Source organism: Bos javanicus, chromosome 3 (genome assembly GCF_032452875.1).
Source record: "Bos javanicus breed banteng chromosome 3, ARS-OSU_banteng_1.0, whole genome shotgun sequence".
NCBI classification, from domain to species: Eukaryota; Metazoa; Chordata; class Mammalia; order Artiodactyla; family Bovidae; genus Bos; species Bos javanicus.
This window is the reverse complement of record NC_083870.1, coordinates 3,531,844-3,548,778: the sequence shown is the minus strand read 5'-3', so window position 1 is coordinate 3,548,778 and position 16,935 is coordinate 3,531,844. Positions and strand designations below refer to the sequence as shown.

Below are 16,935 nucleotides of genomic sequence, written 5' to 3'. Positions count from 1 at the left end.
TTCATCACTTTAAGTATGTCTTGCCATTCCCTCCTGGCCTGAAGAGTTTCTATTGAAAGATCAGCTGTTATCCTTATGGGAATCCCCTTATGTGTTATTTGTTGTTTTTCCCTTGCTGCTTTTAATATTTGTGCTTTGTGTTTGATTTTTGTTAATTTGATTAATATGTGTCTTGGGGTGTTTTGCCTTGGGTTTATCCTGTTTGGGACTCTCTGTGTTTCTTGGACTTGAGTGATTATTTCCTTCCCCAATTTAGGGAACTTTTCCGCTATTATTTCCTCAAGTATTTTCTCATGGTCTTTCTTTTTGTCTTCTTCTTCTAGGACTCCTATGATTCGAATGTTGGGGTGTTTAATATTGTCCTGGAGGTCTCTGAGATTGTCCTCATTTCTTTTAATTCATTTTTTCCCTCTCTGATTCATTTATTTCTACCATTCTATCTTCTACTTCACTAATCCTACCTTCTGCCTCCGTTATTCTACTATTTGTTGCCTCCAGAGTGTTTTTGATCTCATTTATTGCATTATTCACTGTATATTGACTTTTTTTATTTCTTCTAGGTCCTTGTTAAACATTTCTTGCATCTTCTCAATCCTTGTCTCCAGGCTATTTATCTGTGATTCCATTTTGATTTCAAGATTTTGGATCAATTGAAACCATCATTTCACTATCATTATTCAGAATTCTTTATCAGGTAGATTCCCTGTCTCTTTCTTTTGTTTGATTTGGAGGGCATTTATCCTGTTCCTTTACCTGCTGGGTATTCCTCTGTCTCTTTATCTTGTTTATACTGCTGAGTTTGGAGTGGCCTTTCTGTATTCTGGCAATTTGTGGAGTTCTCTTTATTGTGGCGTTTCCTCACTGTGGGTGGGGTTGTATGAGTGGCTTGTCAAGGTTTCTTGGTTAGGGAAGCTTGTGTCGGTGTTCTGGTGGGTGGAGCTGGATTTCTTCTCTCTGGAGTGCAATGAAGTGTCCAGTAATGAGTTATGAGATGTCAGTGGTTTTGGAGTGACTTTGGACAGCCTGTATATTGAAGCTCAGGGCTGTGTTCCTGTGTTGCTGGAGAATTTTTGTGGCATGTCTTGCTCTGGCACTTGTTGGCCCTTGGGTGGTGCTTGGTTTCAGTGTAGGTATGGAGATGTTTGATGAGCTCCTGTCGATTAATGTTCCCTGGAGTCAGGAGTTCTCTGGTGTTCTCAGGATTTGGACTTAAGCCTCCTGCTTCTGTTTTCAGTCTTATTTTTACAGTAGTCTCAAGACTTCTCCTTCTATACAGCACCATTGATAAAACATCTAGGTTAAAGATGAAAAGTTTCTCCACAGAGAGGGACACTCAGAGAGGTTGACAGAGTTACATGGAGAAGAGAAGAGGGAGGAGGGAGTTAGAGGTGACCTGAATTAGATGAGGTGGAATCAAAAGAGGAGAGAGCAAGCTAGCCAGTAATCACTTCCTTATGTGCACTCCACAGCCTGGACCGCTCAGAGATGCTCACAGAGTTATACAGAGAAGAGAAGAGGGAGGAAGGAGACAGGTGGCCAGGGGGATAAAAGGGGGGAATCAAAAGGAGAGAGACAGATCCAGCCAGTAATCAGTTCCCTAAGTGTACTCCACAGCCCAGAACACACAAAGAGATTCAGAGAGTTGGGTAGAGAAGAGAAGGGGCAGGGAGGAGACAGAGGAGACCTGGTGGAGAAAAAGGAGAGTCCAAAGGGGGAGAGAGCAATCAAGCCAGTAATCTTACTCCCAAGTAAAAATGGATACTGAAGATTGGGTTCTTAAAGGTACAACATTGATAACAAATACCAAAAAGCAAAGATTAAAAATCTAGAGTAGAGGTTGGATTTTCAAAAATACAATATTAAAGAAAAGAAGAAAAAAAGTCACAAAAATTATAAAATATATATATATATGAAGTTTGCTTTTTTAAAAAAAGGGTCTTTTTTTTGCAAAGTAATAGTAGGTTATAAAAATGAAAATTAAAGGAGTAATAGAGGACTTAAAAATTAAAAAAAAATTTTTTAAAAGAATATCGTAAAAATATTTCTAGGACTTTCTCTGGTGTTGTCGTGGGTGGTTATGGGGTCAGTTCATTTTTGGATAGTTCCTTGGTCCGGCTTATATTCTCAAGATCTATAGGCCCTTTCTATGTAGTTGGTACTAACTACAGGGTTTTAATCTATTGCACCTGTCACTTCCAAGGCGGTTCCCTCTGTTTTAGCTTCTTCTGTTTGCTGGTCTCTTCAGTGTCTGATTTCTGCCCTGACACAAGGGGGCAGTGGTGGACACTTTTTTTAGGCTCACTTGTTCAGTTGCCCTGTGGGGAGGGAGGAACGCTGCAAACAAATAACACTGGTGTGTGCTCGCAGTATCTCAGCCACACTGGGCCTGCCCCCGCTCACGGCACATGTGCCCTCCCTGCTCAGGATCTAGGTTGCTCCTCCAGGAACCATCCGAGGCTGGCCCTGGGCTGCATGCACCTCCCAGGTCTAAGCCGCTCAGGTTCAGGCACTTGGGTAGTCCTCAGTGGTGCAGACAAGGTTGGGCCTGCATTTTGTGCCCTTCCCAGGTCTGAGCAGCTCAGGTGACCAGGTGTTTGGCGAGCGCAGTCACTGTGACTTATTGCCTCCCTCGTCCCTGCTGCTCGGTTTTCTGGGTGTACAACCAGCACACCTTCTCAGGTGGATGTTGACGGTCCAGAACCCCAAGAAGTCTTAGTTAGCAAAGAAGCCTGCTTGCAGTTTGGTAGATAACGTCTCTCTGGGGCTGCGATTGCCCCCTTCTGGCTCTGGCTGCCTGTCACCAGAGGGGGGATCATCTGCAGCCAACTAGTTCTGTTCAGTCCTTTGTTCTGTGCATGGGCCTGGTGGTGTCTTAGGTTAGGGCTTTTCATGTGGTAGCTATCCCACAGTCTGGTTTGCTAGCCCAAGTTAGTTCGTTCAGATTGCCCTTGGGGCATTCAGGCCTGGTCCTTACACTAAGCAATGCAGCCTGTGCTTCCCTGCCCAGCACCTGCTTGCTAGTGGCAGGTGCAGGCGTCTGCGCTGCTTCTCTGCTGGGGGAGTTACCGCTGGGCTTGTAATCTGTGGGTTTTAATTATGTACTTAGTTTTCCTCCATTATGTTGCCCTCTGTGCTTCCAAGGCTCGCCACAGACTCGGAAATGAGAGAGTTTCCTGGTGTTCAGAAACTTCTCTCTTTTTAAGACTCCCTTCCCGGGACAGAGCTCCCTCCCTACTCTGTCCCTACCTCTTTTGTCTCTTTTTTTGTCTTTTACATTTTTTCCTACCTCCTTTCGAAGACAATGGGCTGCTTTTTTGGGTGCCTGATGTCCTCTGCCAGCATTCAGAAGTTGTTTTGTGGAATTTACTCAGCGTCTAAATGTTCTTTTGATGAATTTGTGGGGGAGAAAGTGGTCTCCCCATCCTATTCCTCCGCCATCTTAGAACCGCCCCCTCCTCTTTCACTTTCATCAAGAGGCTCTTTAGTTCTTGCTTTCTCCCATAAGGGTGGTATCATCTGCATATCTGAGGTTATTAATATTTCTCCCAGCAGTCTTGATTCCAGCTTGTGTGTCATCCAGCTGGGCATTTCGAATGATGTATTCTGCATATAAGCTAAATAAGCAGGGTGCCAATACACAGCCTTGATGTACTCCTTTCCCAATTAAGAACCAGTCTGCTGTTCCATGTCCAGTTCTAACTGTGGCTTCTTGACCTGTATACAGATTTCTCAGGAGGCATGTCTGGTGGTCTGGTATTCCCATCTCTTGAAGAATTTTCCACAGTTTAGTGTGATCCACACAGTCAAAGGATTTGGTGTAGTCAATAAAACAGAAGTAGATGTTTTTCTGGAGCTCTCTTGCTTTTTCAATGATCCAACAGATGCTGGAAATTTGATCTCTGGTTCCTCTAACTTTTCTAAATCCAGCTTAAACATCTGGAAGTTCACAGTTCATGTATTGTTGAAGCCTGGCTTGGAGAATTTTGAGCATTATTTTGCTAGTGTGTGAGATGACTGAAATTGTGCTGTAGTTTGAACATTCTTTGGCATTGCCTTTCTTTGGGATTGCAATGAAAACTGACCTTTTCCAGTCCTGTGGCCACTGTTGACTTTTCCAAATTTGCTTGCATATTGAGTGCAGCACTTTCACAGCATCATCTTTCAGGATTTGAAATAGCTCAACTGGAATTCTGATACCTCTACTAGCTCTGTTCATAGTCATGCTTCCTAAGACCCACTTAGCTTCATATTCCAGGATGTTTGGCTCTAGGTAACTGATCACACCATTGTAGTGTTACCTTGGTCATGAAGATCTTTTTTGTATAGTTTTCCTGTGTATTCTTGCCACCTCTTCTTAATATCTTCTGCTTCTGTTAGGTCCATACCATTTCTGTCCTTTATTGAACCCATTTTTGCATGAAATGGTCCCTTGGTATCTCTAATTTTATTGAGGAGATCTCTAGTCTTTCCCATTTATTGTTTTCCTCTATTTCTTTGCATTAATCACTGAGGAAGGCTCTCTTATCTCTCCTTGCTATTCTTTGGAACTCTGCATTCAAAGGGTATACCTTTCCTTTCTCCTTTGCCTTTAGCTTCTCTTTTCTCAGCTTTGTAAGGTCTCCTCAGACAACCATTTTGCCTTTTTGCATTTCTTTTTCTTGGGGATGGTCTTGATCATGGCCTCCTGTACAATATCTCCTGTACAAAACCTCTGTCCATAGTTCTTCAGGCACTCTGTCTATCAGATCTAATCCCTTGAATTTATTTGTCACTTCCACTGTATAATCCTAAGGCATTTGATTTAGGTCATACCTGAATGGTCTAGTGGTTTTCCCTACTATCTTAAATTTAAGTCTGAATTTGGTAATAAGGAGTTCATGATCTGAGCCATAGTCAGCTTCCAGTCTGGTTTTTGCTGACTATATAGAGCTTCTCCATCTTTGGCTGCAAAGCAAATAATCAATCTGATTTCGGTATTGATCATCTATTGATATCCATGTATAGAGTTTTCTCTTGTTTTGTTGGAAGAGAATGTTTGCTATGACCAGTGCATTCTCTTGGCCGTTCTCAAAGGCCAATTCTGTTAGCCTTTGCCCTGCTTCATTTTGTACTCCAAGGCCAAATTTGCTTGTTATTCCAAATATCTCTTGACTTCCTACTTTTGCATTCCAGTCCCCTATAATGAAAAGGACATCTTTTTGGGGTGTTAGTTCTAGAAGATCTTGTAGGTCTTCACACAACCATTCAACTTTAGCTTCTTCAGCATTTCTGGTTGGGGCAAAGACTTGGATTACTGTGATATTGAGTGGTTTGCCTTAGAAATGAACAGAGATCATTTTGTCATTTTTGAGATTGCACCCAAGTACTGCATTTTGGACTCTTTTGTTGACCATGATAGCTACTCCATTTCTTCTAAGGGATTCTTGCCCACAGTAGTAGATATAAGGGTCATCTGAGTTAAATTCACCCATTCCAGTCCATTTTAGTTCACTGATTCCTAAAATGTCGATGTTCATTCTTTCCATCTCCTGTTTGACCACTTCTAATTTACCTTGATTCATGTACCTAACATTCTAGGTTCCTATGTAATATCGCTCTTTACAGCATTGGACTTTACTTCCATGACCAGTCACATCCACAACTGGGTGTTGTTTTCACTTTGGCTCTGTCTCTTCATTCTTTCTGGAGTTATTTCTCCACTGTTCTTCAGTAGCATATTGGGCACCTATCAACCTGGGGAATTCATCTTTCAGTGTCCTATCTTTTTGCCTTTTCATACTGTTCATGGGGTTCTCAAGGCAAGAATACTGAAGTGGTTTGCCATTCCCTTCTCCAGTGGACCATGTTTGGTCAGAACTCTCTACCATGACCTGTCTATCTGGGTGGCCCTACACAGCATGGCTCATGGTTTCATTGAATTAGACAAGGCTGTGGTCCATGTGATCAGTTTGATTAGTTTTCTGTGATTGTGGTTTTAACTCCCATAGACTATACAATCCATGGAGTTCTACAGACCAGAATCCTGGAGAGGGTAGCTGTTCCCTTCTCCAGGGGAATCTTCCCAACCCAGGGATCAAATCCAGGTCTCCTGTTTTGCAGGCAGATTCCTTACCAGTTGATCCAAATGGGAAGCCCAAAAAGAAAATGAAGTGGCTCAGTCATGCCCAACTCTTTGTGACCCTATGGACTGTAGCCTGCCAGGCTCCTCCATCCATAGGATTTTCCAGGCAAGAATACTGGAATGGATTGCCATTTCCTTCTCCAGGGTGTCTTCCTGACCCAGGGACTGAACCCAGGCCTCTTGCATTGCAGGCAGACTATTTACCTGAGCCACCAGGGGATCTAGAACTTTCCTAGACAACACATAAACTTGTAAGAAAATAATTGTGTGTTTTTGTAAACCATGGCAATTTGGGGATTGTCTGTTATGCAGCATCATTGAAGCAATAGCTGAGCACTACAAGAAGTGAAGGTTGACGATCTCAGTGTAACATTGCTAGAAGGAAATAAACAGCATCTGGCCAACCTGTAGTTTTCTTAGAGCAGCAAAGCAATGTCTACCACGCATACACATCCTTGCCTCTGTTGCAGCAAAAGGCACTAGGAACTAAAGTGAGGGTTTTATTCCCCTGAGTTTTTGCAATCTTTGCCTCTATCTCAGAGATAACATGTATGCAACACAGTCTGCCTTGTTTTAGATTTATCCATGTGCAACACCTGCTTCTCAATGGGGAGCAAAGACCACATCCTGATCATTTCAGTATCACCTACAGGATATAGAAAAGGACCAGGTAGTTCACTGACTTGAAAAATACCTAGTATTGAGCTGAGAAGGATCAAGGGGGTCCATCCCATGGAAGACAAACAGGCCTAAGAGCTGTTGAAATTACAGCCAGGATTGAACCATCAAAACTCCTGGACCATGAGGCATTGTCAGTTCTCTGCAGCTGCCTGAGGATACACTCAATGAAGGTCTTGCAGGAGGGAAGCCTACACAGAGAACCCAATTCTTTCACCAGCATGCATTAAGCACCTACTGAGTGCTGGCTCAGCACCAGGATGAAACTATTAAAGATGTCTGGAAAGACATTGAAGAAAATGGACGCACACCTACCTGAGAGCTAGGCGGGGCAACCAGATTGATTCCTGGAGGGGCTGCCAGTGCTCCCGAGGGTGGGCCCATGGCAGAAGTGATGACTCGATATGGAGAGCCCAGGGCATTGAGGGGGGTCCCCACTGCACTCAGAGTTCGTGGGGCACTCACTGGGGTGTCGGTGTAGCTGGGGTGGCTGTCCATGGGCTTCCCTGTGGACAAGGCTGCCGATGGACTCATGGACGTGGAGCCAGTATGGCCGGGAGAACCTGTAAGGAGAAAAAAAATCAAAGGTGATGGGAGGCCAGGGGAGCACAGGGATGGTGTATGAGGACAGAGTCCCTCCTTTTGTCTCCTGTATCATTCCCCTTCTTCCAGCCATACCTGCACACCTGTGAACTCTCACAGCTGGTAGAATAAAGGCCAGCAAAGACCAGGAAGGAGAAAGGACTTGTTATAGGGCAGGTTCTCTGGTGCGCCACATGGAATGTGCCTTGAATTGTATCAGAACAACAATCGGGGCCATGGGGACATAATCCACAAGTCCCCAGGTCGGGGGGACTGTGACCTGAGCCAGTCAGACAGGGACGGTAAGTCCATACCAAACTCCCAGGTTGGGGATGGAGTGGGCAGGTGTCTGGGCTGCTCCCAGAATCCCCTGTTCAAACTCATTTTGCTATGAGAACAAGGGTAGGGCTGAACCTCTATAGTCAGGAGAAATTCATTCATTCATATGTAATCATGAATTCATATGCACCATCTATTATGGTGCAGGTACCACATCAGATGCTAGCGACTACATCAGATGCTAGCAATTCAGAATTGAACAGAGAAGGCAATGGCACCCCACTCCAGTACTCTTGCCTGGCAAATCCCATGGACAGAGGAGCCTGGTAGGCTGCAATCCATGGGGTCGCAAAGAGTCGGATATGACTGAGCGACTTCACTTTCACTTTTGACTTTCATGCATTGGAGAAGGAAATGGCAATCCACTCCAGTGTTCTTGCCTGGAGAATCCCAGGGATGGGGGAGCCTGGTGGGCTGCCGTCCCTTGGGTCGCACAGAGTCAGACACGACTGAAACGACTTAGCAGCAGCAGCAGCAGCAGAATTGAAGGGAACACTGTGCCTGCTGTCAGGAACACATTCCATTATGATCATGGGGAAGGCAGAGGCTATTATCATGCCTTTCACTGTCTGTAGCTTTTGCAGTTTTAGTCCCATAAGGTTCTTATCCAATCTCTAGAGCGTAGGGTTAATCACTGCTTAGGGAAGAAGACTCAGGATGACTGGGCATGGCTCAGCAGCCACAGAGGCCCAGGAAGGCAAGTGCGACCAGGCCTGCCGAGACTGTTTCTTCTCTAGGGATAGGAAGCTTTGGCCACAAGTGTCTGTGAAATGGGCTCTGGTCAGATGACATCTGGTACCTTTTTCCTAGAAAAGTTGATCCCAAGTTCCCTCCTAGATGCAACTCAAGATAAAAGAAAAGAAGCATACCCAACTTCCATCTCAGAAGCCCAGCATGGAGCACTCTCTCCAGAAGAGAGGAGCTGTGAACTTTAGAGTCCACAGCAGCAGGGCAGAGACTCGGAGAACAGCAGAGCAGCCCACCAGGACTCACAGTGCCAGCTCCCTGTGTGGCTGGCATGCAAGAACAGATGCGGAATGAGCAGGTGCTAGGCTTCAGCACGGCACCCATGCTGTCCTCATGGATGGGACATGAGAGGGTTATGGGGAGAGGTGGTCAGTAAGCCTGGCCTGCCGGAGAAGTCATCCAACTCTCCACTTTCTCCTGGAGCCAAACTACAGGGGAGTCTTAAGCCTTTCAGAGACTTTTGTGGTACTTACATAGTACTAGGACTAGGATGCAGAGAGGGGGTACTCTCTTCACATTCTGGAGGGGAACATGGATCATCGGAGGTGTAACTGTGCAGCAATTCTTAAACATAAATATCTCACTAGAAAAATGTCAACCTGGAGTTTCCCTTGGAGCTTCTCCTAGCTTTATTGCTGTTTCATTTCCAAGTGGTGTCCAACTCTCAAGACCCCATGGACTGTAGCCCGCCAGGCTCCTCTGTCCATGGGATTTACCAGGCAAGAATACTGGAGTGGGTTGCCATTTCCTTCTCCAGGGGATCTTCCTGACCCAGGGATCAAACCCGTGCATCCTGCCTTGGAAGGCAGATGCTTTACCTGCTGAGCCATCAGGGAAGCCCACTCTCCTAGCTTAGTTAAGGTCTACTTGTAGAGAGAACAGTCACTCCTGTGTCTGAGGAGGCCGGAACCGTCCAGGAGTTTCAGTCTATCAGGGACACTTGTCTCATAGACAGATGAATTCCAATTGCCATGTTCTAATTACCACAACTGAGGTGAACCACATGCTGTGGGTCCACAGAGAAGTGGCCAAAGGGTTCGAAGGGACAGGTGAGATACTTCTTGTGTGTCCTAAATAGCATCAGGCATTTTCCATACATTAACTTATTCTACCAATTTCCATACTTTAACTCATTATATCTTGACAATAAGGCTGTGAAGATCATCTCAGCCTTTTACAGATGAATGACAATTTAGGCTTAGCCTCACCCCCAGGCTGCTCCAAGTTCTGGGATGACTTGCTCCCACCTCCTTTGTCTAGAAGAAGTTTTTATTTCTCCTTCAAGGTCTAACTCAAGTATCACCTCCTCCAGGAAGTCTTCCCTGGTATTCTTAATCTGGTTTGATGCCCTTTTCTGTTGTTTATTTCCTTGTATTTGCCATTAAACTGAGAGGGAGAATGGTGTCTGTTTTTGTATCCTCACCACTAGCACGTTTCCCGGCACTAGCCAGGTAGCGAGTGCCAGATCCTAGATTCAAACTGTCAATCTGAAGCCCATGCTGTCTCCTGTGTGCTCTGTCAAGGACAGCAGAGAAGATTTGGAGAGCCACCACATCACAAAGTACAAGTTGACTCAATGATGAAGTGATCTTGAGCTGAAAGGTCATCTGAAGGAGAGAGAAGGGGGCAACTTCCAAGAGCTCAAGCCAGAAAAACCAAAAATCTCCCCAGACGGTCACTGATCAGAAAGAAGAATTTTAGACTCTTCAGCAGCCCTGGAAGACTGTGACATTTAAAGAAGCCAATGTGTACCTTGAGCCTGCCACTAAGATAACATGTGACAGGTGAGTTAGGAGCCAGCCCAACTTGATGGGTGAGGAGCCGTGAACTTGGCTGGGATGACAGCTGTCTTTCCCAAGCCATCTGAGGGAAACCGACTTTTCCTTCCCTGTGTGGGCTTTCCAAAACTGACCCAAGGACCCTGCATATTCTACTTGAAATGGACCTCAGGGACTGTGCTTTTCATTTCTACGTCCCCAGGCTGATGTCCAGTGCTTCACACCAGCCCAGAGCTATGGGACAGAAGGGAACAAGATTTTCCTTCACACAGTCATCAATCTGAGAGTTACCAAGGTATGCAGCCTGTAACACTGGTGATATGGAACATCTAAAGTGGTGTTTTAAGTGATATGTAGGCAAACGTTTAAAATATATTAATTGTTTTATATTCATTTTTACTGTCTCCTTCTGTTTATAGCAAGTGACTCTGCTTCCATCTTTTATATAAAACTATCTTCCTAAAAATCACTATTTAAGTTTTCAAAAAAAAGTAAACTGACCTCAGAAAATTTCTATGTACAAGAACATGTGATATGTTGAATATCATGAAAACAGTATGCAAAGGAATGATGTTTAAGAAACATGAACTGTAATTTGCTGTAGATAAGGAGGGAGAAATGGAGGATAACACAAAATTTCCAGTTCTGTTTTGTTTTGTGTTCATGAATTAAGTTTACTCTTTTTAAATTTTATTTTATATTGAAGTATAGTTGATTTATAATGTTGTGTTTGTTTCAGATGTACAGCAAAGTGACTCAGTTATGTATAGACACTGATTTAATGTTTTGCAGCTATTATTATATGTAGTTATTTGTAACATCTAATACATATAGACAGGTATGGAATTTAGCTTTTATTCCACATATAAAAATAAAGTATTGACTAGCTTGATCATTTACTTTAAAAAAAAAAAAACATGAGCTGTACAAAAAATATGAAAATATGGACTTGGGGAAACTCACAAATTGTTTACAGAATAAAATGAGAGGATGTGAGAGAGATTTGAAATTTAAACTACATTATTTTTATTGTACTTAATAATAATACAAATTAAGACAATCAGAATATTCCTTGATTACTCAGTGATGGCAATGGTACATTGAGACAGAATGCAACAACCAGTTAAAGTCAGGTTTACCATGGCCTTTAAAATGTCTGCTGAGTCAATGGCCTAGAAGAGATGGGCTATGTTATAACCATATTTTTATAAGAAAAATTCAAAAAGAAAAACACATCTTCACAAATGTTTATTCTTTGCCTCTCACAACGAATGACCACTGTTGCTTAGAAATAAATAGCTTTGCTTTTAGAAAAGGTGGAAAATAAAGATGAAAGTGTTGTTCAATGGAAAATGAATCCATTCTCCCAAATAGACACTAAAACATTCCTATCTAGGACATTTTTTATCAGTTTCTTCAGCTCTCACTTCTTTTTTTTCCCCCCATGGCCATGTGGGAACTACAGCTAGTACACGTTTTCCAGAAGTTTGGTTTCTAGTCCAAATCCAAAGTCAAGGTTTTCTCTAATGCTTCTATTTGGCTCCTGTGCAGAGGCTGGGAGCCCAATTTTCCCAGCCTCCACAGCCTATCAGCTTTGTTTGCTCCCTGACCACATGCCCTCTAGATCCTCATCAGTCCCTCATATTGTGCCCACTCTCAGATGTTCATTCTCTTTGCACAGCAATAATTTTTATAGAAATTAATTCATCTGATGGGAGAGGGATAGTTGACTTTCTCTGGACCTTCTCTTCTCTCCTGGCAACATACCAAAAAATGCCTTTCATCTTCCAGGGCTCACTCTCCCCAATAAGAAGGCAGCACCTAGTGGGTTCTAAGATCCCTCCCAATGCTGTTCCATGAACACTGAAGTGGGTAGGACATAGCTCACTGGCATCTAAAAGAAGGACGTGCAGGTGGTGGTGGTCTGGAATGGTCGAGCATAGGCCACTTGCCAAGGGGCCCCTGTCATCATCAGCTGGACCGTGTTAACCCTTCAGGCTGTTCGGGATTCCAGATTGCAGTTTGAGATGCTGACAGTGTCACCAGGAACCGAAGAGGTGATGGAATCTGCAAAGTGTTTGATTTTTGAAGTCCATGTGTACCTTGTATGGGCATCTGGAGTGACATCTGTGTGGAATACAAGACTCTGAAGCTGCCCAAATGTCCTAGGTTGGACGGAGGTTGCATCACTTTCCAGTCATGTAAACCTGGGCCAGGAACTTGACCTCTCTGATCTAGCTTCCTCAGCCATAAATGGAGGTATCCATATCTAGCTCAGAGGTGCTAAAACCATTTGAGACCACTAACCCAGGGGTAGCAGTTACAATTACTTACCGCACTATAAAGGTGGTGAGAGAGACCTATGTCTGGCTTGAATACCGTTGTAGAAGATTATGTAAATAGAGTTTAACCCAAGCCACACCAAGAGTAAATGTTCTATTAAGAACAGCTGCCATCAGCCACTAGTCCGAACATACCAGTTGTTTATAATATTAACCACTCCTCTGAGCCCAGAGTGCCCCTCCATCATCCCAGCAACCTCAATCCTCCCCCTTGGATCCTCCAGATCTCCCCATTATCCATCACAACATGGAGATTTCCTCCATGCTAACTTCCATTCTGAATGCCTGGTGCCCTACTGGCTATCACATATTTTAAATTTCACCACAATTATCATTGTGGTGTCTAGCACGGTGCCTGGAACACAGTAGATACTCAAAAAATATTTGTTGACTGATCAATGAATGTGCTTCCCTAGTGGCTCAGATAGTAAAGAATCTGCCTACAGTGTGGCAGACGTAGATTTGATCCCTAGGTTGGGAATATCCCCTGGAGAAGGGAATGGCAACCCACTCCAGTATTCTTGCCTGGAGAATTCCATGGACAGAGGAGCCTAGCGAGCTATAGTTCATGGGGTCAAAGAGTGGGACACTACTGAGAGATTAAACACTTTCAATGAATGGAATAGTTCTTTTGTTAACTGATACAACCATATAGGGAGTTCATCAGTAGACATAATTTGCATGAGAAATCTATGTTCCTTATGTTTACCAAAATGAAAATCTCTGAAATCTCTAGATAACAAATTGCATCTGTGTGTTGAGGGGACACTTATTGAGAAAGAAAAGCCCAGGTACTTAGAACTACACAATTCAACCAAGGCAAGGAAGTTGCTTAGCAACCTCATCCTCAGCCAGTAAACATAAAATGTCAAGTATGAGTCTTTCTGATTGGCCAGACAAGGGAACAAATGGCTTGGCATTTCCACCCCTTAAACTCCTGTGCCTGGGTAGAGAGTTCACTGTCCCATCCTCAGGATGGAATGGAAATTTAGGATGAATCATCAATAATGGTAACACCCAGCCACAGGGAAGGGGACGGAGGTTAAAAAAAAAAATAACTTGCTATTTCTAAGAGTCTGGACTCTCCATTAGAAACCAAGGGAACGTCACGGGGCCGTATCCCAATCTACTTTCTGTCATGGTGGACACAATCTCACAACCAACTTGCCTCCTTTTCGCTAATGGAGGGATGTGTTACATAAGCCTAACAATCGTAGAATATTCAGAAACCTGGCTTGTTCTTCCTAGTCAAAGGGAAACTTGTTCACACGTCTTTTCCCCACTTGGCTCATAATATACAGACAGGCTGCACGGGAGGTAGGGAGGCCTGCAATATGAAGACACTCGAGTGACACTTAAATGTCATCTCCCCCGCTAAGTAAAAACAACAGATAATATTTATTAATCAATTGCCATGAGCCAGACATAGATCCAAACACTTTACATATACTGACTTAATTCATCCCTACAAACCCCGTTAAGGTTACCAACTTTCATCCCTATTGTACAAATGAAAAACTGGGGGACAGGGAAATTAAATAACTTGCCCGAGAGAACATGGCTAGTACATTATACAAGTAGCATCTGATTCTAGGGCAAAGGCGACAGACCTGGATTTTAACCCCAGCCGCACCATATGCTATACTGGCTGCGTGGCTCCTTGCAGCAGTTACTCAGGAGTGCTCCTTCCTCTAGCTTTCCCGGGCCCAATTTTTGTCCCCAGCTCTGCCCTTCCTAACCCAACTGTGGCCTCTCTCAGGATTCTGGCTTGGTATTCTCTGTTTTAGATTTTTATTAGAGTATAGTAGATTTACAATGCTTAGTTTCAATTGTATAGCAAAGTGATTCAACTATACATATATTCACTCTTTTTTAGATTCTTTCCCCATGTAGGCCATTACAGAGTACTGAGTAGAGTACCCTATACTATACAGTAGGTCCTTATTAGTTACCTATTTTATATATAGTAGTGTGTACATGACCTGGTACTTTCTGACTAAGATCTATCCCTTTTGATTCTAGCCCCTCATATCAAACCCAAGCCCTGGTTTCCTTCATCAGGTAGGAAACCCAGACCTCAGTTCAACTCAGCTTTTTCCTCTCTCTTTCTTCCACAGAAGGGTCACTCAGATGCCCAGGACTGGCTGATATACATTTCTTATATTTACACTGCTGTGGCATTTTCAAAAGCACTTTCACATACTCGTCTGAGCTGTACCACCACTCTGAGACTGGACGGGAAAGTATTTTACAGGCACTGAACTCCACTTTTTAACAGATGTGGACATCACATTATTAGCTGAATTCTTACTGAGCGAGAAGCACAAGTAGAAACTGCATTTTTTAATGGGAAGCCTTTTCTGCTACCAATGTCCTTTCTGACTTTCTCAATGGGGAAAATAAAGACACATGATGGAGGTGGGAGCATGTGGGAGAAGAGACACTCCCTCGGCCCGTGTGGCTCAGCCTCCTTGGCCTCTCAGCAGGAATATGAGGACACAGGATGCAGCAGCTGATGAGCTGCGTGCAGCTCCAACCAGCCCGCCAGCCTGAGCCCACACAGCCCAACTCCTGCAGGCCCCACAGGAGGGCTGGCGGGCTGTTCGGGCTGGGGGCGGGGGCTTGCTTCTTCCAGTGCTTGGATGAGGGGGAGGGAGAAATTGGCAGCCCCTCCTTCCTCTCTGCCTCCACTCTCCCCTCCATCCCTCCTTCTCCCTCCATCCCCACCCCTTTCCCTAAAACCTGCAATGATGGAAGTAGTGAAAAGCAGCAGATTGATAATCAGCCTCATTATTACCAGCATTATATATAATTATAGCAAAACCTCACTCATTTGGATCAATTGAGAGAAAAATCAGTCTAAATTCGTGACAAGTTGTCAGATTACTTTTAAATTACAATTTTATTACTTCTAAGTAACACACGTGAAGAGTTTGTGTTTCAAGTACCACAAGCTAATGGTTATTAAGTGGGGATTTTATAAAATCTGCTTTAAAAGATTCTTTTGTAATTAACACCCCATTAATATGCTAATGAGATTTCTACTATGCTTTCTTTTTAAATTGCTTAGAAACCAATGAAACTTAAAGAGGCTCAAGACTTCCACAGTCTTACTTGCTTAACAAATCTTTTTTTGTTGTTATTTTTCATGAGTGTGCAAATACAGACTAGTTCCTGCCATGATCAATTTAATCACCATTCCAAATTAATAATATCACAAATTAGTACGGCCATGTTGTTTTAGGGTAGAAATCAGACTTTCAGGACTTGAGGAACCACTTCATTTTCTAGAGAAGTTGCATGACTTGGTCGTGCAGTCAGGGCAAAAACCCTGGGCCTTCTGCTCCCACGTCCAAGCTTATTCCATCCAGTACATACTGCCTTGCATTCGTAAAACTCTTTATAATTGTCTGTTGTGTATTCCCATATCAATTATTGGTTCTGTCAGTCAAAAAATGCTTGTTGAGGGCTCCTAACTGCGTACCAGGCTCCCTGCTGCTGTTGTTCAGTCACTCAGTCGTGTCCAGCTCTTTGCGACCCCATGGACTGCAGCACGCCAGGCTTCCCTGTCCTTCACCATGTCCCAGAGTTTGCTCAAACTCATGTCCATTGAGTCAATGATGCCATCCCACCATCTCGTCCTCCCTGCTAGGTGCTACAGATATAGCAGGTCCTTGGAGGCCACTGTCTGTTCCATCCAAGCTTCAGACTGACTCAGAGTACTTGGAAGGGAAGAAATTATCCTCATTAGACAGATTAGAAAACTGAGGTTTAGAATGATAATGGGACCCTTTCAAGTAGTTGTTGTGAATTATTAAAGACCTAGAATCTGAGTTTAGTCTGGCACAATTTCTGTCAGCCTCTCTGCACATAATTAATGGCATTTTGCTTACATACCACCCTTCCCACCCAGGACCAAATTTGAACCTTGCTGGTACAGATGGATATTGTGCCATCCCCAACATATTGGAGGCACAAGGGGTTACTGGAGAGTAGGGGCTCCACCAAACAGGACCAGCTGTCTGTCCCTTTAAACCAAATCCATGCACTGGTACTCCATGTACCAGCCCATGAAGACAAAGGTCAGGAAGTGCTCCAGGCATTGACTTACAGTGCCCCCTCTAACCCCTTGTTCCTGAAGTCCTTGAACACCAATTCTGCCCACACCCACCTCTTGAATCCATGACTTCAATCTTTCTCTGTCTCTGTAGGCTTCTTGTTCACATTCTGAGGGGATCTTCCTTACCCAGGGATCAAACCCTGGTCTCCTGCATTGCAGGCAGATTCTTTACTGTCTGAGCCAAGAGGGAAGTCTCAAACAAATCATCAGTTCAGTGTGTCATTAGAG

General features: G+C 43.8%; 1 protein-coding gene across 2 annotated transcripts in view; it reads right to left on the bottom strand.

Annotated features, from left to right (window-relative positions):
• Positions 1–16,935, bottom strand: part of RXRG (retinoid X receptor gamma) — a 61,036-nt gene that overhangs the window by 35,943 nt on the left and 8,158 nt on the right. The window contains exon 2 of one of the 2 annotated variants that reach the window (XM_061399811.1): positions 7,115–7,362. In XM_061399811.1, coding sequence (XP_061255795.1) covers positions 7,115–7,362 — 248 coding nt within the window. The remainder of the gene's footprint in view (positions 1–7,114; positions 7,363–16,935) is intronic. The other variant, XM_061399819.1, reaches the window with a different exon arrangement.